Source organism: Artibeus jamaicensis, unplaced genomic scaffold (assembly GCF_021234435.1).
Source record: "Artibeus jamaicensis isolate MK-2021 breed Jamaican fruit bat unplaced genomic scaffold, CSHL_Jam_final contig_548, whole genome shotgun sequence".
Classification (NCBI taxonomy): domain Eukaryota; kingdom Metazoa; phylum Chordata; class Mammalia; order Chiroptera; family Phyllostomidae; genus Artibeus; species Artibeus jamaicensis.
Window position 1 is genome coordinate 20,863,550 of NW_026521883.1, and position 21,874 is coordinate 20,885,423.

The 21,874-nt window shown below is 39.4% G+C and overlaps 2 protein-coding genes across 4 annotated transcripts in view; both read left to right on the forward strand.

Annotated features, from left to right (window-relative positions):
* Window positions 1-9,576, forward strand: part of TRPM7 (transient receptor potential cation channel subfamily M member 7) — a 131,408-nt gene extending 121,832 nt beyond the window's left edge. The window contains exons 37-39 of one of the 3 annotated variants that reach the window (XM_053670115.1): window positions 1,468-1,519; window positions 1,634-1,740; window positions 8,153-9,576. In XM_053670115.1, the coding sequence (XP_053526090.1) occupies window positions 1,468-1,519; window positions 1,634-1,740; window positions 8,153-8,283 (290 nt within the window). In that variant the 3' untranslated portion in view covers window positions 8,284-9,576. The remainder of the gene's footprint in view (window positions 1-1,467; window positions 1,520-1,633; window positions 1,741-8,152) is intronic. The other 2 variants (XM_037156468.2, XM_037156469.2) reach the window with 2 other exon arrangements.
* Window positions 9,577-18,001: 8,425 nt separating this feature from the next.
* The window catches only part of USP50 (ubiquitin specific peptidase 50), a 41,881-nt gene continuing 38,008 nt past the window's right edge, over window positions 18,002-21,874 (forward strand). The window contains exons 1-3 of the mRNA XM_037156452.2: window positions 18,002-18,471; window positions 21,076-21,270; window positions 21,539-21,734. Coding sequence (XP_037012347.1) covers window positions 18,419-18,471; window positions 21,076-21,270; window positions 21,539-21,734 — 444 coding nt within the window. The 5' untranslated portion in view covers window positions 18,002-18,418. The remainder of the gene's footprint in view (window positions 18,472-21,075; window positions 21,271-21,538; window positions 21,735-21,874) is intronic.

Consider the following 21,874-nt stretch of genomic DNA (forward strand, 5'->3'; position numbering starts at 1 on the left):
TAAAGAGCCGTCCTAGTTTCAAATGTCAGTACAGACCAGATTTCCAATTCACATAAGAACAGTAGTTTAGAATATGTATCATGTGATGACATCTTTCATTATAAAGATACAAATATAAAATATGTGCTGAAAAGCAAAAAAGTTGGTATTGGTTCAACTCAAGAAAGAAAATCTGTGTAAAGACGATTATTCTTTTTTCAGTAGTTCATCATTTTACATAAATGATTAAATAATATATATATGAGGTTTGTCCAGAAGTATCCATATTATATTTCATATAATATGAAAAAGACACGTATTGAAGAAGATACAAGAAATACTGTACATAGGACAATGATACCTCAGTCCCCTTCAAAGTAGGCCCCTTGAGACCTCACACAGTTCTCCCAATCACCATCAGCTGCCCTTTCCTATTTTCCTGAATCTCATTGATGGTCTGAAATCTCTTCCTTTTCAAAGGTGATTTTAGTTTCAGGAAAAGACCTAAGGCACAGGGCACCAAATCCGGGCTGTAGGGGACTGAGTCACTTGGGTGATTTAATGTTTTGCCAAGAAACTCTGCAGGAGTCATGATGCATGAGCAGGTGCATTATGGTGATGAAGGTGCCAATTACCAGTTGCACATAGTTGCAGCCTTCGGAATCATCCAAACAGTTTCCACAGAGGGTGGTTCAAGCTTAATGCAAAATTTGATGCAGATTTGTTGCTGTACTCATTCAGTCATTTTGAATGGTACGGCCACACAGTGCACATGCTCAGTAGTGTCTGCTGCCCCCACTGACTAGTACAGTGAGGTCGTCATTGTTCACATGTTCCAGTCCACTCTCCTTGGCTGCCAGGTTACATCAGTGTTGCACAGATCTCATATAGTGACAGTCTGGTGTTTTTTATTAGGTCAATCCAGTTAAGTGAAAAGGATCTTAAAATATATTCTTAGATAAGTATCATTTAATTGTCTCCAAACATCTGGGAAGTAAAGCTAAACCTAATTTTCTCTCACCCTATGCATTAGTATAAACTATAAACTTACTTTTCTCTCACCCTATATATTAGTATATAATTTTTAAAAAGGCAGAACACTTTAAATTTTAAAATGGCCTGTAGATTATGCCTTTACAAACCTAGTTGTTCTTTGCTGAGGTGAAACAGTGGCAGATTGTGTAGACCTTTTACATATGCAGGTATTTTCTTGCAACTTTGACCCTATTGCATTAGAAGCTGGTGCCCTCAGGAGCTTGCATTCATACTTACCAGCTCAGACATTTAACTCTGAGTCACATCTCAGGAGCTGCGTTCCTGGTGCAGTGTCAGTCATAAGTCCAGTTATGGAATATCAAGAGAGAAAAATGATACTTTTTAAAATAATTTAGCATAAATGTTGTGATGCTATAAAATCTCATGACTTTATTATGCAAATGTCAATGTTTATATTGATCGTAATATAAATTATATTCTTTATATATAAAGGCGTGGGAGAAAATTTGACTGACCCATCTGTGATAAAAGCAGAAGAAAAGAGGTAATGAATTTTAATAATTTTATCTGAACAATTTCATAATTTCAAGTTACACATTCCTATTTGCACAAACTAACTTTTTTTTTTTTTTTTTAATTTAAACTACCATTGCCATAGATCCTCTGATATGGTTTTTGGCCCAGCAAATCTGGGAGAAGATGCAATAAAAAACTTCAGAGCAAAACATCACTGTAATTCTTGCTGTAGAAAGCTTAAACTTCCAGGTAAACATTGACTTAATCAGTATGATGTATAAATTATTAACAAAGTTGGTTACAATAGTGCTTTTGTAAGGCCAGAGGCACAAATGCATAGTTGGTTATAAATCTGTGCTTTCTTTCATCATTTGTAACAACACCTAAAGTTCATTAATTTCATATATTGTGTCTGTTACATGCCAGGAATGGTGCTGGATGTTAACAATACAGTAGGGAACTAGACAGACATGGTTCTTTCCCCTAAGGGAATTTAGTCAAATCTTGAAAACTGATAAGATTAACAGGGAGTTACAGGACTGTCATAAATGCCAAACAGGAAAAGTAGAACAGGTAAACAGAACACTTAACACAAAGTTAGAGGTCAGGGAATGCTACCTGGGGAAACTGACAACTTTGCCTAAAACTGAAAGATGAATAGACTTTCAAATTAGCCTCCCAGGAGTTGGGAAAAGAAGCAGGGATAGGAACTACAGATAAATTCTATCATGATAGTAGCTTTAGTTTCATATTGGGTTGGCCAAAAAGTTCATATGTTTATTTCTATAAAATAAAAGACATGTTTTATATTTTCACCAATAACTTTATTGATTTGCATATTTTGAGTTTGTTGTCCATCTTTTACATAGTATAATGCTGATTGTTCTCAGTTAATGTCTCAGTTTGATTGCTATCAACTTCAGCTGGTCTACCTGACCATGAGCATCATCATCTAGTGAGAAATCTCCAGCACAAAACTTTGCACACCACTTTGGACACGGTCGATCAGTCGCAGCTCCTTCTCCATATGTTGCACATCTTTTTTCTTTGTTTCTATCGTTTTTGAAATAATAAAGCATAGTATGCTGAAAATGTGGCATATTTTCTTCTATTTTTTAATATTAAAATGGCTACACAAAAATTTACCAGTTTTGATAAGTTTCTTTTAAATGTATGCTGATATGACAGCTATTACAACACAGTCTAATAAAATCGTTTTGAATGAAGTTAAAGACAACTAAGTGCCACTAGAACCATCATATAGAGAAAAACAAACTTTGGGGCCAACCCAGTATTCGAAGAATTATGTTATTATTGAATTGTTAGTTACAACATAAACCAGTGGTTCTCACCCTCTGGTGTGCATCAGAATTTGCTGTGGACCTTTTTAAAAATTACAGGTGCCTAGGACTTACCCCTGAGCTGTATTTTTTTAAGTCTGTCTCATGACCTACTCAATAATATAGTAGTTAAGGGCTTGGACTTAGGAACCAGACTGCATGGCTCCAGAGAATGCATATGTCATAGAGACTGAGTTTGGGGATTTTATTTTTATTTTTACTTTTTAGGACTAAATGAGTTGGTGTTTGCGGCACACTTAGAACAGTGCAAGGCATATAATAAACATGTGAATGGTACTGTTTGCAAATTTAATTGCTCATTATTGTTGTTATTAGTATATAGAAATACACTCCGTTTTTGTTTTTTTTTTTAACATGGGCCTTGTGTCCTGTAACCTTGCTGAACTAACTCCCTTACTCCTAGAGTTGTTCAGTTCTTTTTAGGAAGGGGTGTTTTTGTTCTTTTGATTTTGTGGAGGTTTTGGTAAACGTTTTTGGAAATTTCTGTGTAGACAGTAGACACAGTTTTATTACTTCCTTTCCAGCCAGTATGCCTTTTATTTCTTTTCCTGACTTGCCTTGGCAAGGAATTCCAGTACAGTGTTGACTAGGAAGAGTGAGAGTAGACCCTTGCTTTTGTTCCTGATGATAAGGGGAAAGCATTTATTCTTTCACTGTTAAGATGATGTTAGCTGCAAGAATTTTGCAGATGCATTTTATTAGGTTGAGGACATAATATCTCTTCCTTGTTTTTTGAAAATGTTTATGACAAATGTATATTGAATTTTGTCAGATTTTTTTCTCCATCTATTTACAAGACCATTTGGTTTTTCTTCTTGAATTGGTTAGTATTACAGGGATTGATAGTTGAAATGTTGAACGAGTCTTACATGCACAGGACACACTCACTTTGTCATAGTATATTATCTTCCTAATGTATTGTTGGATTCAGTTTGCTCTGTTTTCTTGAGTATTTTTGTGTTTCTGTTCATGAAGATGATGTGTGACTTATTTTTTCTTGTACTGTCTTTGTCTTGTTTTGCTATCAGGATGATACCTTATGTTGGAAATATTCACGCCTCTTCTGTTTTGGGGAATAGATTGTATAGAGTTAATATTCCACTTGAAGTGTTTAGTAGAACTGCCTAGTAAAACCATCTCAGTGTGAAGTGTTCTTTGTCAGGTGGTTTTTAATTAAGAGGGGTTTTTTTTTCCCTCCCATAAAGGTAGGACTGTTAAGGATTATTAGTTCCTTTTTGATTGAATTTCAGTAGTTTGTGTCTTTCGGGAATTGGTTCGTTAAAATTGTAGGAGTTATGGGCATAGAGTTATTTGTATTAATATTTTTTTAGTGTCTATGGGGTCTGTGGTGAATTTTCTCTTTCATTGTGGTAATGCTTTTGTTTCTTGCTCAGTCTGGCCAAGGTGTATCAATTTTCTTGATATTTCAAAGCACCAGCTTTTGTTTTTGTTGTTTTATTATATTTCCTGCTTTCAGTTTCACTAATTCTCATTATTATTTCCATCTTTCTGCTTGCTCTGTATTTACTTTGTTGTTCTTTAGTTTGTTAAGGTTTATTATTGGTTTGAATTGGATTGGCTTGATTATGGATTTGAGATCTTTTCTAACAAAACATTTAGTGCTATAAATTTTCCTCTAAGCATTGTGTTAGCTGCATCCCATTAATTATGGTATGTTTTATTTAACTTATTTTTTATTTCTCCTGTGATTTCCTCTTTGATCCATGGATTATTTAAAAGTATCTTTTTTAGTTCTCAAATATTTGTAAATTTTCCATTTATCTTTCTGTAACTGATTTGTTGTTTAATTTCATTATGATAAGGGAACATACTTTATATGATGTCAATTAAAAAATATTAACTATATGTAGTCCCTCTGATGAACATCGCATGTACACTTGCATTGCATTATGTTGTTGGGTGGTATATCTGTAAGTTAATTGAGGAAAGTTTTTTGATAGTGGTCAGGTTTTTTATATCCTTGCTCATTTTCTGGCCTGTTGGTCTATAGATTATTTAGAAAGTAAGTCTCTCAGTGTAGTTGTGGAGTAATCTGTTTTGCCATTCAGTTCTATTTTGAAGTTTTGTTCTTAGGTGAATATACATTTATTCTTCTTGTGTCTTCTTGGTGAATTGATTCTTTTTATCATTATGTAGTGCCATGGTAATTTTTCTTGTTAAATTTACTGTGTCTGATGTTACTATAACTATTCCAGCTATGTCTTAATTACTGGTTTCATCAGATATTTTTTTCTTATTCAAATATATATATATATATTTGAACAAAAAGTTCATTTTTTTTTTGTAAGATGGCTCTGGTAGCACTTAGTTGTCTTTAACTTCATTTGAAAAGATTTTGTTAGATTATATTGTAACGGCTGTCACATATCAGCATGCTTATCAAAAAAAAACTTATCAAAATTGGTGAACTTTTGTATAGCCATTTTAATGTTGAAGATAGAAGAAACTATGCAACATTTTTGGTATATTATGCTTTATTATTTCAAGAAAGGTGAATCCACAAAAAAGATAACAAGCAATGTGTGGAGAAGGAGCTGCGACTGATTGAACATGTCAAAAGTGGTTTGTGAAGATTTGTGCTGGAGATCTCTCTCTGGACGATGCTCTATGTTTGGGTAGACCAGTTGAAGTTGATAGCGATCAGATCGAGACATTAATTAAGAAGAGCAGTCATTGTTATGCCATGTGGGAGATAGCCAACATACTCAAAACATCCAGATCAGTAAAGTTATTGGTAAAAATGAAAGTTGTGTTTTTTATTTTATGTAAAAAACCTCAGACTTTCTGGCCAACCCAATATAAACTGTATGTAAAGTGGGTTTCTTGTAAACAGCATATAGTTGGATCCTATGTTTAACTTGTTATTTGAAATGTGACAGTTTCCATTTTTTAAATGGTATCTTCAACCCTTTATATTTAATGTAATTGTTGATGTAGTGAGATTTAGACCTGCTGTTTAATTTTTTTCTTTTTGATATCTCTGGTTTGCTTTTTGTGAGGGTAGGGATCTGCCTCTGTTCTTGTATTCTATTTTATCATTACATTAGTTTTTTACTGGTTGCTCTTACTTTTCTTACCTAAGAATGTGTTATTTTTGCCTTCATTGCTATAGGATATTTTCACTGGATCTAGAATTTTAGGTTGACTCTTTTTACACACTTAAAATATGTTCTGCTGTTTTCTGGCCTCTTATTTTTGGTGAATACTCCACAGTCATTGGACTTGTTCTTTCCTTATATGTGAGGTGTCATTATAATCTAGCTTCTTTCAAGATTAGTTCTTTATCTTTGGTTTTTATCAGTTTGATTCTGATACATCTAGTTGTAGCTTTCTATGAGCTTATTCTGTTTTAGGTTTATTTAGCTTCTTGGATTTATGACCCTTATTAAATTTGGGGAATTTGTAGCTATTAGTTCTTCAAATAAATGTTCATCATCAGTCTCTCTTCATATCTTTTCAGGCTCCCGTGGTAAGAATGTCAGGCCTTTGATATTGTTCCCCAGGAACTTGAGACTCTGACTTGCCCATGGTTCCTGTGTTAACAACATTGTCAGGGCTTGCATTGTGATTGTGTTTTCCTCCATTGTTCTTTGTGTACAGTATAGCTACAAATGCGCTCACACTCCCTGAGTTCATACTGGCATAGTCTCAGTTTAAAAATTTATCAAAAATTACTTATGCAGTGGCAAATAATGTATTTGGATCATTGAATATAGGCTGTTACACTCAAAATTAACAGTTCATATTCTGAATGTCATTTCCATTTTATATGGATATAAAACTATAAGGCTATGTGCATGACTATGGTTAGTTTAAATTATAAATTCGGTATTACTGTGTTCAGTTTTCCAGTTCTGCAACTACTGTATTATAATGCTTGTGACTCCCTCAGTGATTTCATCCTGCCCCAAAGCTATAAATGCAGTCTGCATATGGACAGTGTCAGATATGACTGAAGCCTTAACTTCTTTCTTGAGCTCCTGTTCCTGTACTTCGTTTCCTACATTTCTGCTGGGATACCCTAAAGCATTTTTATAAGTAATATGTTCATTCCAGAACTTTTAACTTTTATTTCCCACCCTTACTCACAAAACTTAGCTTCTCCATTTCATTAATGGTTACCTAATTGCTCAGGCTCAAAACCTAAAAGCTAGCCAATTCCCTTTTTTTCTTAGCTTTTATAGCCAATTTGTCAAATTCTGTCAACTCTAATTCTGAAATCTCCATAGAAATTCTCTATTTCTCATCCTTAATTGCCACCATTTTGTTTCCTGGATTTTTGCCTGTCGCCCTCAAACAAAACTTTATGTAACAATCAGAATCGTCATTTAAAACAGATCAAATTATGCTTCTTCCTTAAGACTTCTTTATACCTTACAGTTGATCTGTATTGTAATCTGTACTCCTTACCATAGCTTGCGTCCCCTAAATCAAGGATCAGGAAACATTTCTGTAAAAGGCTGAGGTAGCAAATATTTTAGGCTTTGTGGGTCGTATGACCTGTGTCCCAGCTGCTTAGCTCTACCATTGTGCTGAAATAGCCGTAGACAGTCTATAAACAAATGATCATGGCTTCATTTTAATAAAACTGTTTACAAAAACAGCCAGCCTGATATGGTCCACAGACTGTGTAATTTTATAACCCGTGGCCATTAACTACTGGTTGACCTCACTGTGCACTAGTCTTCCCCTCATTCACTGCATGCAAACCACACTGTTTTCTTGGCATTCTTTGAACACACCAAGTTCATTTCCTCCTTACAGTCCGCAGTTCACCACCCTGCCCCACTGCCCAGAGCACTCCTCCTAGAGCTTCGACAGTCACTTCTCAATGTTCAGGTCTTTACTTACACGTTACCTCCTATGGCTTTTCTGTCCAACCCTGTCTAAGAAAATCACTTGCTACTAACTCTCGTCTGGCCCTGCTCACACTGTTTTCTTTAAAGCACTCGTTACTAATAATTCTGTCATTTTTCTTTTTGTTTTTCTTTACCCACTAGAATATAAACTTGATGAGATCAGGGACCTTGTCTGCCTTCTTCATTGCTGTGTTTCCACACTTAGATGACTTACTGACTCATGGTCAAAGTGTAATAATTATTTGATGAATGAAGGATTTCATTTTTATGTGTATAAATTTCATGACTTTTGACTCTATGACAACCTGGTATAAAATAGATGTGGCATGTTCAGGGGAAAATTGATGTACAGATTTTTTAATTTTCCATTTCTAAGAAATACTGACTTTTTCTCTTTTTTTGCTGGGGTGGTGAATACAGACCTGAAGAGGAATGACTATACACCAGATAAAATTATATTTCCTCAGGATGAGCCTTCAGATTTGACTCTTCAGCCTGGAAGTGCCACCAAAGAATCAGAATCCACTAATTCTATTCGTCTGATGTTATAACCGAATCGTTGATTTTGTCTACACCTCACAACAATGTTACTGTGTCACTTTTCATTCAGGAGGAGATTGTTTGATAATACAGAAGAGTGTGTGCAAATTGTATGTGCCAGCTCTGGAACAGTTAAAAGGTCAATTTTTTATTTTATTTTTTTTTACAATTAAACTAGTCAGTCAGGAACTCCCTATAGCATACAGCTAGCAGCTGTTAAATTTTAAAGGTAAAGAAAAATTAGTATTTGTAACTTTTAAAGGGCTCTTTTTAGCAGAGGACTTCATTGGACTTTGTTCTGACGAGGGTACTAGCTTTCTTATGTGGTCCAGCACCGCTAAGCAAAGTGCGGGGTCAGTGCAGCTGCTCTGCTGCCATTCAGCGGGGGGAACGAAGCAATCGCCCAACCTTTGGGTTACGTGGCAGTCAGACGTCTTCCTCACTGTGTCCAGTGATGGTGTCACTAGTTCCCAGCTAGATGCCCGGTGGCCATGGAGAGGTGGTGACTTGTTATAATTCTAGATCCGCGGGAATGTAAGAAGTCTGAGCTGAAAAATATTTTTAAAAGGGACTTAATGAATCAGGGTTAGGCACCATATTTAAAGATAGAGCCAGTTTTTTTGTTAAATAGAGCCCAAATTGTGCAAAAGTGTTAATGGGTTTTTTTAAAAACATTGTTTTATCAAGTCATTGTCAAGTAGAAGAAGGCCATGGTTGACTTATATAACGTAAATATGTCAAAGGAGAAATTTAACTCATCATTCAAGAGAAGTTACCATGAGAGAAAAGGTGAAGTACTTTTTTTAGTTTATACCTGTAGTGACAACCTGGACGTTACCTACTTCTCTGAAGATTGTATTGACATTTTATCAAATCAGAATGTAAACATGAACTCTTGCATATATTTAAAATTGTGTAGGAACACCTGAATATGAATTTTGTTTGTGATTCTTATTTAAGAAATTGAATTGGATTATCATGTTGGGAGATTGCAATGCAACTTTATGCCAATAAAATGTAATTTAACTGCCCCAGATATTGTTGAATACTCAACAACCAGAAAAGCTCTTCATCTGACTAAAGTTTTATGCTTTGATTTTTTTTTGTTGTTGTTGTCTCCTAGGTACTAATATTAATTTTTATTTGGGAAAGAGCAGTGTAAATCTTATTTGTATTCAGTAGTGTATCTCATAGATACAGACGAAGCAAGAAGAGATAAGCTGTTTAAATAGTGTTTAATATTGATGGGGGGAGAAAGAAAAATGTATTAAAGATATTATACTATATACATTTTGTATATCATTAAATCTTTAAAAGAAATTAAATAAATTTATTCTTGTTTACAAATGTTCAGTGAATTTAATCATTCTGAGAAATTATCTATCTTCAGAGTACTAATTTGTTTTCAGAGTGTGTAGTTTTTTCAAACGAACCATTTGCACACCTGTGCTTTTTGATGCCCTGTTCTATACAGTGTTCAGAATGATCTTGGTTTCCTACTGGATTGCTGTTGTTTTTAATCTGCTTCTACTTTTGTCAGAAAATGGGGATGTAGGTTATCCCTTGATATTTAACTTTGATTACTTTTACAAAATAATTACAGTAGCAGACATTTATTTAGTACTTAATATGTGCCAGGCATTACTCTAAATACTTTACATATATCAACCCATTTAATCCTCATAGCAGTCCTCTGAAGTAGGTGTTGTTATTATCAATTACAAAATCACTTACTTAACGTAAGTAACTTTCCTAAGATTTTTACAATTAGTAAGTAACAGCACTAGGATTCAAAGCCACGTCAGCTGGCTTTTCTCTGTGCTCTTAAGCCCCCTGCTATATTGACTTAGACCATACAAAAAAGATTATAAAATGTAAAGAAAAATATAAAAATTGCCCTCCTTTCCCACCTTTAAGATGAACTGTGTTACTTTCATAGGTCCTCTCTGACTTTGTCCCACACTCGAAAACACACTTTGCAGAGGAAAGGCCCCTGAGGGCCCTTCCCTGCAGTGGCACCAGACCCTTTGCATAGCACGTGGTCTGCAGTAAGCATGCTGTTTAAAAAATGGGATTTAAAATGTTTTTCCACAATACAAACTTTCTTGAGGAATATAGATCACAGTGATATAGTTTGTGCGTTTAAGTAGACAAGACAAAAAGTACACAATAAATAGTTGTTGATCATTGAAAAGAGATGAAGTGATTGTTTTCAGAAAAGGGTGCACCTGGGGACAGGGATTTGCGCCATCTTCCTCATTTGCCACATCTGTTCTGTTGGTTTTCCCAGCTGAGTTTCACACAAGGCATCTGTATCCGAGGAACCAGACCCTCAGACCCGCACAACCAGCACTTACTTAAGCGCTCAATAATTATGTATGGGGTGAAACCCCTCAAATGCCGTGTGTCTGTTTCAAAACTAGATTGTTACCAACTAAGAGCTGTCTTACTTATTTTTGTATTGCATAATACCTTGCTGGAGTTTGTAGCATAGAATGTAGGTGTTCCAATAAATACACATTGAAGGAGGTATACATGCAGAATATTTTCTGTATTAGACAGTCAGTGAGCTTTTTTTAAAGAAAAATCCCAAGCTAAGGATCTGATTCTGGGATGTGTTTTCCTTCTAGGTGCTTCAGAAATTCTTCAAAGCAGCCCTGATGGGCGTGGTTCGGTGGGTTGGGCATCGTCCTGCAAAGCAAAAGGTTACCAGTGGTCTGATTCCCCATCAGGGCACAAGCCTGGGTTGCAGGCTGGGTCCGCAGTTAGGGGCACACGAGAGATACTTGATCAATGTTTCTCTTGCACACCGAAGTTTCTCTGCCTCTCTTCCTCCCTCCCCCTCTCTGTAAAAGTAAATATATTTTTTAAATCTTAAAATTTCCCAAAGCAGAGAGTATCTTCCTAGGGTTCATGATTTCACCTTGGTGAGCATGAGCAGATGGGGTTATTTGGAAAAGCTCCCTACTCCAGTTTACAGTAAATAGCACCAACTAAACGGACGTTTTTTCATGCCCTGCCCCACCCCACATTTAGCTTCTCCTATACAGTTAGTGCTGCGTAACAGTGTGTCAGTGACTGTGCATGTATCAGGTGGGTCTCACAGGTAGTAATGGAGCTGAAAAATTCCCCTCACCTTCGTAATAGCAAAATGCGTTAGTCACATGCTTGTGGTAATGCTTGTACAACAACCCTGTACTGCCAGTCATGTAAAGTATGGCATGTGTCACTGTGTACAATACTTGATGGCAGTAAATAATGCTCTTGCTGCTTTATGCATTTACTGTACTGTCATTAGAGTTTACTCTTTCTCCTTTAAAGTATATACCATGGTACACTGGCAGCAACCTGATACATCTTGTTTATCACATCACTTGATGCCATTGTTTTCACTTGTGTTCGATTTAATCTCATGGTGCTTTGTACAGTGATGTGTACAGGCTTGTAGTCTAGGAGCAAAAGTCTGCCGTCCAGGCCAGGTGTGTTGTGGGCGGTACCATGTAGGTTTGTGTAAGTGCGCTTTGTGATCCTCCCACGACGGTGAAATGGCCTGATGATATGCACCCGTTCTTAAAGAGCATGTGAATGATACTCAGTCCTGTGTTATAGAACTTTTCTTTCATTTTAATTATTAATGTCTTAGTATATGTTTCCCAAATACAAGAACTGCAATATCTTTATGCCTAAAATCATTCAGTTCCTTAATACTGTCAGGTAATGTAAACATTCTCAGATTGTTTTTACACAGTGTAATGTTTAATCATTACAGTTGTCCCATTTCTCCCCTTCATTCCCCTCCACTCCCCCCACCCTGCACACCCATCCCCCCATTCCCTCCTTTAGTTTATATCCATGTGTCACAAGTTCTTTAGATCTATATTTCCCATACTATTCTTGCCCTCCCCCCTATCTATTTTCTACCTACTGTCTATGCTACTTAGTCTCTGTACCTTCTCCCCCCTTCTCCTCCTCCCACTCCCCTGTTGCTAACCCTCCATGTGATCTCCATTTCTATGGTTCTGCTCCTGATCTAGCTGTCCTCTTAGTTTGCTTTTGGTTTTTTTAGGTGTGGTTCTTAGTAACTGAGTTTGCTGTCCTTTCACCGTTCATCTTTTTTATCTTCTTTTTCTTAGGTAAGTCCCTTTAACATTTCATATAATAAGGGCTTGGTGATGATGAACTCCTTGAATTTGATCTTATCTGAGAAGCACTTTATCTGTCCTTCCATTCTAAATGAAAGCTTTGCTGGATAGAGCAATCTTGAATGTAGATCTTTGGATTTTATGACTTGGAATACTTCTTTCCAGCCCCTTCTTGCCTATAAGGTCTCTTTTGAGAAATCAGCTGACAGTCTGATGGGAACTCCTTTGTAGGTGACTGTCCCCTTATCTCTTGCTGCTTCTAGGATTCTCTCCTTCATTTTAATCTTGGCTGATGTAATGATGATGTGCCTTGGTATGTTCTCCCTTGGGTCCAACTTCTTTGGGACTCTTTGAGCTTCCTGGACTTCCTGGAAGTCTTGCTGCCTTTGCCAGATTGGGGAAGTTCTCCTTTATTATTTGTTGATAAGTTTTCCACTTGCTGCTGTTCCTCTTCCCCTTCAGGTACCCCTATAATTCGGATGTTGGAACGTTTAAAGATGTCCTGGAGGTCCCGAAGCCTCTCCTCATTTTTTTGAATTCTTTCTTGGTTGTTTTCTGTTTGGTCAGTTTTTTTCTTCCTTCTGGTCCACTCCATTGATTTGAGTCCCAGTTTCCTTCTCATCACTATTTCTTTGTGCATTTTGCTTCATTTCACTTAGTTTAGCCTTCATTTTTTCATCTAATTTGTAACTAAAATCAACCAGTTCTGTGAACATCCTGGTCACCATTGTTGAACTGTGCATCTGATAGGTTGGCTATCTCTTGGTCGCTTAGAAGTATTGGCTCTGGGGCTTTGAGCTGTTCTTATTGAGCCATGTTTTGGTCTGTTTGCGCTTGTTACATATGAGGTGCGGAGCCTTAGGTGTTCACCAGGGAGGGGCAACCCATGTCGCTGGGTTGTGATGCTTTATGGGGGAGTGGTCAGAGAGGGGCAATGGTGTTTGTTCCACTCTCGGAATTGGTCCTCTCTGCTGCTTCCCACAGCAAATTGGGCCCTTCTGGTGCTGGTTCCTGGATGTGTGGGCTTGTGCACCCTCCAGAACCCTGTGGGTCTCTCCAAGAACTCTCTGTGAGCCTGGGAGCCTCTCCCAGCACCTCGACCACCAAAAGTTTTTCCAATTGGTGCTTTTAGGCCCTGGGTTGCACGGTCTGTCTCACTGCTCACTCCTTTGCCTGATTTATCTGCGCGCGAATGTGTGACTGCAGTCAGCCAGCCACCTTGCACCCTCATTGGGTCTGCCTGTCGCCACCCCACACCTGGGATCTGCCAACTGCTGCCTGCATGCCTGGGTCAGTCCTGGGTCAGTCTGGTTGCTTTTTCCTGCGCCACCCCTCTCCGCCAGCTGCTGACTCGCCCCTCTTACTGGTCTGGATGAATGGTTCATGGTTGTCAGACTTCAGTACAGTTTAATTTTCTCTCTGTTTTGGTTGCATTCTGGTTTTTAAATATTTGTTGTTCATAAACTTGGTTGTGCGAGGAGGTACAGTGTTTCCACCTACACCTCCATCTTGGCCATTGCTTAATATTTCTGTTAAGTGTCATTTTATGTGTCTGTTCCCTTATACACCATAAACTAGTTGTTAGGTATACATGGTTGGTCAGATTTAAGATTATATTTTGATAAGAATGCCTCGGTGGTGGTGTATGCGTCCATTAAGGAACCGATCTGGCCCTGGCCGGTGTGGCTCGGCTGGAGCATTGTCCTGTAACCAGAAGGCCGCAGGTTTGATCCCAGCTCTGTGCATGTATGGGAGGCAGCACATAGATTCATATTCTCTCTCTTTCTCTTTAAAAAAAATGTCTTCAGGTGAGAATAATAAAAAGAAACAGTTCTGCTTGTTCTTTTGGTAGTCATTGCGTAGGTTTATTAATTAGGTCACTAGTCTTCAAAGTAGACCATAGACCCTGAAGGTCCCCGGACACTTTTAATGTGGCCCAGGGTTTACTAATGGGGCAAAATCATGATGGATAAAAGTGCTGGTACCTTAGCATGAATTAAGGCAGTAGCACCAAACTGTAGTAGTGGTCGTTCTATGTATTCTTCAAGATAACTGGCCAGTAATCTTGAAATATGTCAAGTTCTTGAAAGTCAAGGAGATACATAGAACTGTTTCATGTTGAGGGACATTAAAGGGAAAGGACAACTAAATGCAACATGTGATCCCAGCTAAGCCCCATGCCTGGACTCTGACCTACAAAAACCATGAGGTAATAAATGTGTTGTTTTAAACCACTATGTGTGGTAGTTTGTTCAGAACACTAGTACATGGACCATCTGACTCATGACTGTACATATGAAACAAAAGAGTAACATGGAATCCAGCAGTTCTTGAAAATCTATATCATAAACAAGGTGGGTTTTTCCAAGGAACTGAAAACTGGTTTAATACTAAGGTCTGTCCAGAAGGTATCCAGCTGTGTAATAGGGAAAAGACATTTACTGAAGAAGATACACAGGAAACATCGAACATAGGACAATGACACTTCAGTCCCCTTCAAAGTGGGCATCTTGGGACCTCACAGCTTGGGCATCTCCCAATTGCCATTAGCTACCCTGTAGTATTTTTCTGAATCTCATCAATAGTTTGAAATCTCTTCCCTTTCAAAGGTGATTTTAGTTTTGGGAAAAGCCAGAAGGCGCAGGGCATCAAATCTGGGCTGTAGGGGACTGAGTCACCTGGGTGATCTGATGTTTTGTCAAAAGACATGATGCATGAGCAGGCGTGTTGTCATGATGAAGCTGCCACCAGTTGCCCATAGCTGTGGCCTCCTGAATCATCTGAATAGTTTCTACGGAGGAATGTGCAAGCTTAATGCAAAATTTAATGCAGATTTATTGCCGTCCTCATTTTTAATGCAACGGCCACACAGTACACATGCTCACTCAAAGGTGTCTACCATCCCCATTGACTAGTACAGTGAAGTTGTCATTGTTCATGCATGACCCTTCCAGTCCACCCTCCTTGGCTGCCAGGTCACATCGATGTCATGCAAACCATTCTCATATTAATGGCTGGACTCTTGCCAGACAAACCTTGTATATATCCATCATCAAGAATTAAGCATAATGACAGTAAAGAAAAATCTAATGATTATCTCAAAAGAGAAAAACCTGATCACACTCAATCTTCATTCTTGATTACAAGTCAAACACTATGTCTTTAGCAAACAGCATAGTTAATGGTGACTTATGCAAACTTTTCTTTTTAGTCCAGGTGGGTGTTACAGATACCTACCATCCCCACTTCTATTCAGTATTTGTCTGGAGGTGCTAGTTCAAAAGGGTAGAAATTAAAGTCATGAGAATTGGAAAGAAAATGAGTGATTTTTTTTTAGATGACAAGTGGTGTAGGAAGAAAACCTATATAAAAATTAGACATAAGTTTAGAAAGGCCTGTAGGTACAAGATAAATATATGGATTTATATATTTCCTCTAGGAAATATATAAATTTGTACTTGTACCTCTAGGTACAAGATAAATATATGGATTACATATATTTACCTACCAGCATCAAACTAAAAGACTTGGGAGAACTTCACTGACAAAAGGGACAGGGTGGTAGGATTCAAGACCTGCAGAACCTCCACTGAGTTGATGTCAAGAAACACCTCTGTAACTAGACTGCAAAGACCAAATACCAAGGAGCTGCAAGAGTCAGTGCCTCTGGTTGCCAGGATCCCTCATCCAGGTGTCAAAGAATGACAGTCCTCAGTGCTTGTGTAGCCCGAGCATACATGTATGTTTTTAAAACCGTGCGGACGTAAATGGTGTGCATACTACATACAGGCAAACTCTTCAACTCATTTGACTTGCCAGTAATGTGGTTGGAGATAAATCCATATTACATCTTCTACATTCTTGTTTTTTAACTTTCAGTTTGAGATCATTTCAGAGTGTTACAAAGAAGTTTAGTGCGCCTTCCCCCAGGACCACCCGTTGCTGACATTTGGCTCTATTTGCCTCATAAATGCTTTATCGCTCCTCATTCCCTCCTTTCCGTGTGGGTGTCGGTGTCAGTGTCAGTGGGTGTCGGTGTCAGTGGGTGTCTTGAGTCGCTTGAGAGCAGGATGCACATATCATGACCCTAAATCCATCAGTGTGTATCTCCTAAGAATGAGGACATCCTCTTTTGTAAACAGTACAATTTTATAAAATTCCTAAGATTCAATATTGGTATAAAATTGTTCATCAGTAACTCATGTTCAGATGTTATCAAAAAAGTGATTGGTACAAAAGTGTATTGTACCAATAATACACTTTTATAGCAATTTATTCCTAATCCAGGATCCCATCCAGGATTGGATATTGTATTGGCCTTGTTTCTCTAGTTTTACTTAATCTGGAATAATTGTCAGTCTTTTTTTATCTTTCCTGACATTGATATTTTTGGAAAGTTTTTTATTACCCCCTTATTTTACTTGATGCAGAGTTGAGAAAAGACAAATTAGGCCCTAAAGGCTGTTTACCTACTCCCTGCAACAGCAATTTTCAAACGGTGTTCCACAATTTTTAAATTTTATTAGTAATTTTTAATCTGCACCTGAGGATATATTTTTATTGGTTTTCGACAGAGGAGAAGGGACAGAGAGAGAAAAAAGAAACATTGCCCTGGGCAGTGTGGCTCAGTTGCACATCAGCCTGCAAAGCAAAGGGTCACTGATTCCATTCATATTGATTTTTCTTGACCTCTTTCTCCCTCCTTTCCCTCTCTCTAAAAATAAATATTTTTTTAAAGAAAGAAACATTGATGTGAGAGAGAAACATTCGTTGGTTGACTCTTGTACGTGCCCTGACCAGGAACCGGACCCACAACCTAGGTATGTGCTGTGATCAGGGATCCAAACCACAACCTTTGGCCTATGCTTCAACCAACTGAGCCAGCTGGCCAGAGTGAGAATTTTTAAAACGTGATACCTGACTATTTAGTCTGGGCCCTGACTTCTCTTCCTTTAGACTGTCAAATAAAAATGACAGCAGCCAATTCAACAATAGCCATTTGGTGCAAATGAACCAAAATTATACTTTTTTTCCCAAAAACTACATTTTTTTTGGAAAAAAGATACATCCTTGTGTGTGCTGCCGAATTTTAGTTATTAGTTTACGTGTGCGAAGGGACGAAAAGTTGAACACAGTTGCCCTTCAGACGCCGAGTTGGAGTGAAGGAAAAACAGGTTGGTACCCTCTGGAGCTCTGGAGACTCCTCGTTCTCACAAGACCCCTTTCTCGACCCGGTCGCTCTCAGGCTATGTGGTTGCAAATGTCCTCTGCCCTCTTTTCATCTGGATAGAGGGTGAGTGAGGGGGGACCCTCTCTACTGAAGAGCTTTCTGAAGCATAGTTCTCTATGAAGAAAATGAGAGCTCAGGAGATTGTTGTGTGTTCTTTTATGACAAATGCTTTATTTGTATTTGCCCTTCATGGAACACTAGTAGGAGTCAGTGTGTGCACTGTGATTGATGATCCAGTCCTCCCCAGTGCCGTGTGTTTTGGAAGCAGCAAATTCCAACCGCCTTCATCCCTGGGAAGAGAAACAGCCCCTGGAGGTCCTAGGGGTGGGGCAGTTACTGGGAGGGTGAGTGCCCAGAGTGAGCAGGGTTACCATTGTGTCCACTGACTAAGGCGCGGTAAATCTTGTGTTTGTGTGTTTAATAAATATACACAAGAAGCCCTGGAGGAAGAGGTGTTATATATTTAGTTCATTCTTTGAAACTGAATCTGCTCAAAGTTTTCAAGCCACCAACTAACAGTAGTATCTCCTGGCAACATGCTAGAATATTGAAGATGAATGGAAAGAATTATGATGCATAGGAAATCCAAGTTGGAATGTAACTGAAGTACAGATAAAGATTAGTTTTCAGCTCCTGAGGAGCGGGGGGAGGAACATATAAATTGTTCATCACAAGCAAAAAAAAATCAAGGTAACAGGCTCGGAGAAATGAAGTTTGAAAGGATTAGATGTTGCTCCTGAAAAGAAGTGCAAAGTCCAACGTGGTTTCGATAAAATGACTTCGAAGCAGCCTTTCCCCGCAGATGACTTCGGTATCTACTACGTCCTGTGAGCCTCTCTCTATTACAGCCTTCTAGATTATCCCAGTTTGGGGGAGGACGTGATGGGGGAAGCCATGCTAAAGCAGTCAGGGGTGCATGCCACATTTGGAAGGGTTCCCCCAGACCTGACCCACTGGAGGTTCCCAAAGCAAAGGAGGATATTATTTAATATCTAGCCAATAGATATTCCTGAAGAGTGACATCAGTAGATAAAAAGTGAAACTGACCTGACTTGGACACCAGCCTGCAGTGCTCTCAGTGTCATGGATGAGATATGAGACAAATTCACACAGACTACAGAGTCCTGTGGAGGAAAAGGAACGGCACAGCTACTCCCTCAAGGGGGAAGTGCTTCAGAGAGGCCTGGCCACTCTCTCAAGGGGAGAGCACGCTGACCCTGGCCTAGACAGGCTTTTATAGTGTTTAATTTGCACAGGAATACAGGTACAGCTCATTAATCATTGTCAGGCAGTAAGGATCAAATGATAGATAGCATGCAAAGAACTATTAGGGCTTCTTCTGAGTCAGGGTCTATCAGCTAAAAGGCTACAAAACTTTGGGAAGCAAACTCACTCTCTGCCTGGGCCTCTATCATTTAACTAAGAGCATTCTTAGCAAAGCAGGCTTCACAGGATTTTACATACTCTTTCTCAGGCCTGATCACCCAGGGAGCCTGCCCTTTCCAGCCCAGGGCGCCCGCCCTTTCCAGCCCAGGGCTGCACTGCCCTCTGTCACTGTTTCAGGCTTACGTCAAGCAGAGGAGGCAAGATAGCCAAGGAAGTAGGAGAAATAAGGACTCAGGCTTTGTCAAAGCTGAGGGGTGAGGGTCCATCACCCCCTTTCTCTATAACCCACCAAGCCCTTCCCTGGGGCCTCCACATGATCATGCTTGTCTTAGGTGGTCCCCCCTTGGGGAATCTTATCCGTCATTGGCTAACTGATGAAGCATTGGAGGCCAGTTATGGAAAAAGGAGCAGAAGCAGCAGTGCTGCCAGGGAGATAAGCTTTGTCTCCTTGGTGGCTTGTGGTTGCTCACTCAGCCTTAGCCATGGAGCCTCAGCCACAGCTCCTGAAAGCAGGCAGGGCAGTTCCCAACAGTGACCCTCCGTGGAAGAGTGAGCGGGTTGCAAACTGGCAGAGTTCTAAGTAGAGGTGCTGAGGGGAGGTTGCCACCTCACGCAGACCCAGTTTTAAATAACATGGATGGGAGACAAATCGTGAAAGGACAAAGAAGTGGGGCTGCCTGGTGCAGAGCCAAATTATGAGAGAAAACGGTGGAGAGAGGAGGGCTCCGTGGGAGCCCACAGTGTCCCCTCCGCTGTGCGGGTCTGCCCGATTCACACAAACGCTGCAATTCTATAAAGAAGCGTTCGCTAGCGAGAAGCGACTTTTCGCTTCTTTAAAAATATTCTAGGTCAGTCACTTCTTTAAAAATAGCTCCAGTTACTGCTTATTAACAGTGTAATCTGTCACAGGCCTGCATTGTTTGGTCTAATCCTGTAAACTCACAAGGCAAGTAGCCTTATCAGTGAGAAACCAGCATGCGAGGCCCAGATCGAGTAACTAGGAAGTGGCCGAGTCAGGACGTAAACTAAGCTGCTGGTTACAGTCTATGCTCTTACTCTCTGTCCCTTTCTCTATGCATATGTGTGTTTTATATGGGTATGTACCCATATATAATATGCACATATAGATGTGCTTTTAGTACATATATATGATATGCTCTCGATGTCATAGATATGTATGTGTATACACACCCACTCTTAATATATGATATATAGATCCAAATAACCCTTTTTCAAAAAATATTTTATTATTTATGCTATTAGAGTTATCCCGATGTTCCCCCTCGGTCCCCCTCCACCCAGCCCCGCCACACTCCCTCAGGCAGTCCCCCCACCACTGTGCGTGGGGGTGGGTTATGGGTACATGTTCTTTGGCTGCTCCCTTCACCTTCTTACGAGTCCCCACCTCCCCTTAAGTCCAACTAACTCTTGACAGATGGTAGATAGATGAATATTCCCTCTTGACACACTGCACATCCCTTAATATATTGCCATGAGCAAATGACTAAACCATTCAACCATGATATCTGCTCTATAACACAGGATTTAAAAGTCATTGAACATACTCCATAGAATTGTTGAAAGAACTACACGGAAAATACATCTTAGGTACTTAACATACTATCAGGCTCACTTCGTGACAGCTATTGCTATTATTAACTATAGTTTATTATTATTACTACTAATAATAATTAAATTACTTGTCCAGTGAAAAAGTAAATACTTTGGTATTTACAGGGAAAGTTTGCATTTTTAGCCAAGCAATTCTGGCATTCTGAAAGGCTGATACTTTCTGTCCTCTTGCTTTGGTTTTAGGGAGAAACTTAATCTCAGCCTGTTTGGCTGCAAGCACTGTTCAAAGAGTTCTGGACTGAGTAATGCAATTTTAGACTCTGGGTTTGAGTGCTTCTGTCCTCGTTAGGGAATTCATCCTGCAGAAACCTCATCAGGAACTCTTCTCATGAGGTTGAGAGAGACTTGCTGTCACGTCTGTACATACTCTGTTCCCTCAAAATGCTTTCCTTTCTTTCCCCATGGCACCACAGTTCAGAGTGCACAGATCACTATGACACCACCCCGGTTGGCAACGCTGAGGAGGACCAGCCCCATTGCCAGGGTGTGACCGGCCTGCGGAACTTGGGCAACACGTGCTACATGAACGCCATCCTACAGTGTCTCTGCAGCATCTCGCCGCTGGTGGAATACTTTCTCTCCGGAAAGTACATCACTGCTCTTCAAAAGTAAGACCATTGTGTTCCCTACAGTCCAGCCCCTCCCTGCTGCTCCCCCAAGGTGAGGTGAGGGAAGGAACCTTCTGGAATCCCTATTAAGGGCTAAATAGGTCCGTAGAGGCTGCAGTGCCCCAGACACCATTTCCTGGGTGAGTGAAGTGAGAAGGTCAACCAAGAAATGAATGAAGCTTTGACTGGTCTGACGGCCACACGTGTGAGCGTGTAGGTGCCTCCTTTCATTGAATCAACCAGAAACATCTGCCTTCCTTCTCCCAAGGGACTGCAGTAAGGTTGCCACTGCCTTCGCCTACGTCATGACTGACATGTGGCTCGGAGACGCAGACTGTGTCTCACCGGAAATATTCCTGTCAGCTCTTGGCAACCTCTACCCAGCATTTATGAAAAAGACACAACAAGATGCTCAGGAATTCTTGATTTATGTCCTGAACGAACTTCATGAATCTCTGAAAAAGGTAAGTAGAATGAAAGGCCTTGAAATAGGAGAGGCCTTCAGCTCCGTCAGCAACTTTTATTTTTCATTCCTTCATTTGTGCAGTCAGTATTGCCTCCTGTGTGCCAAGCACAGGTGCTGGGGGAACATTCAAGTTAGCGT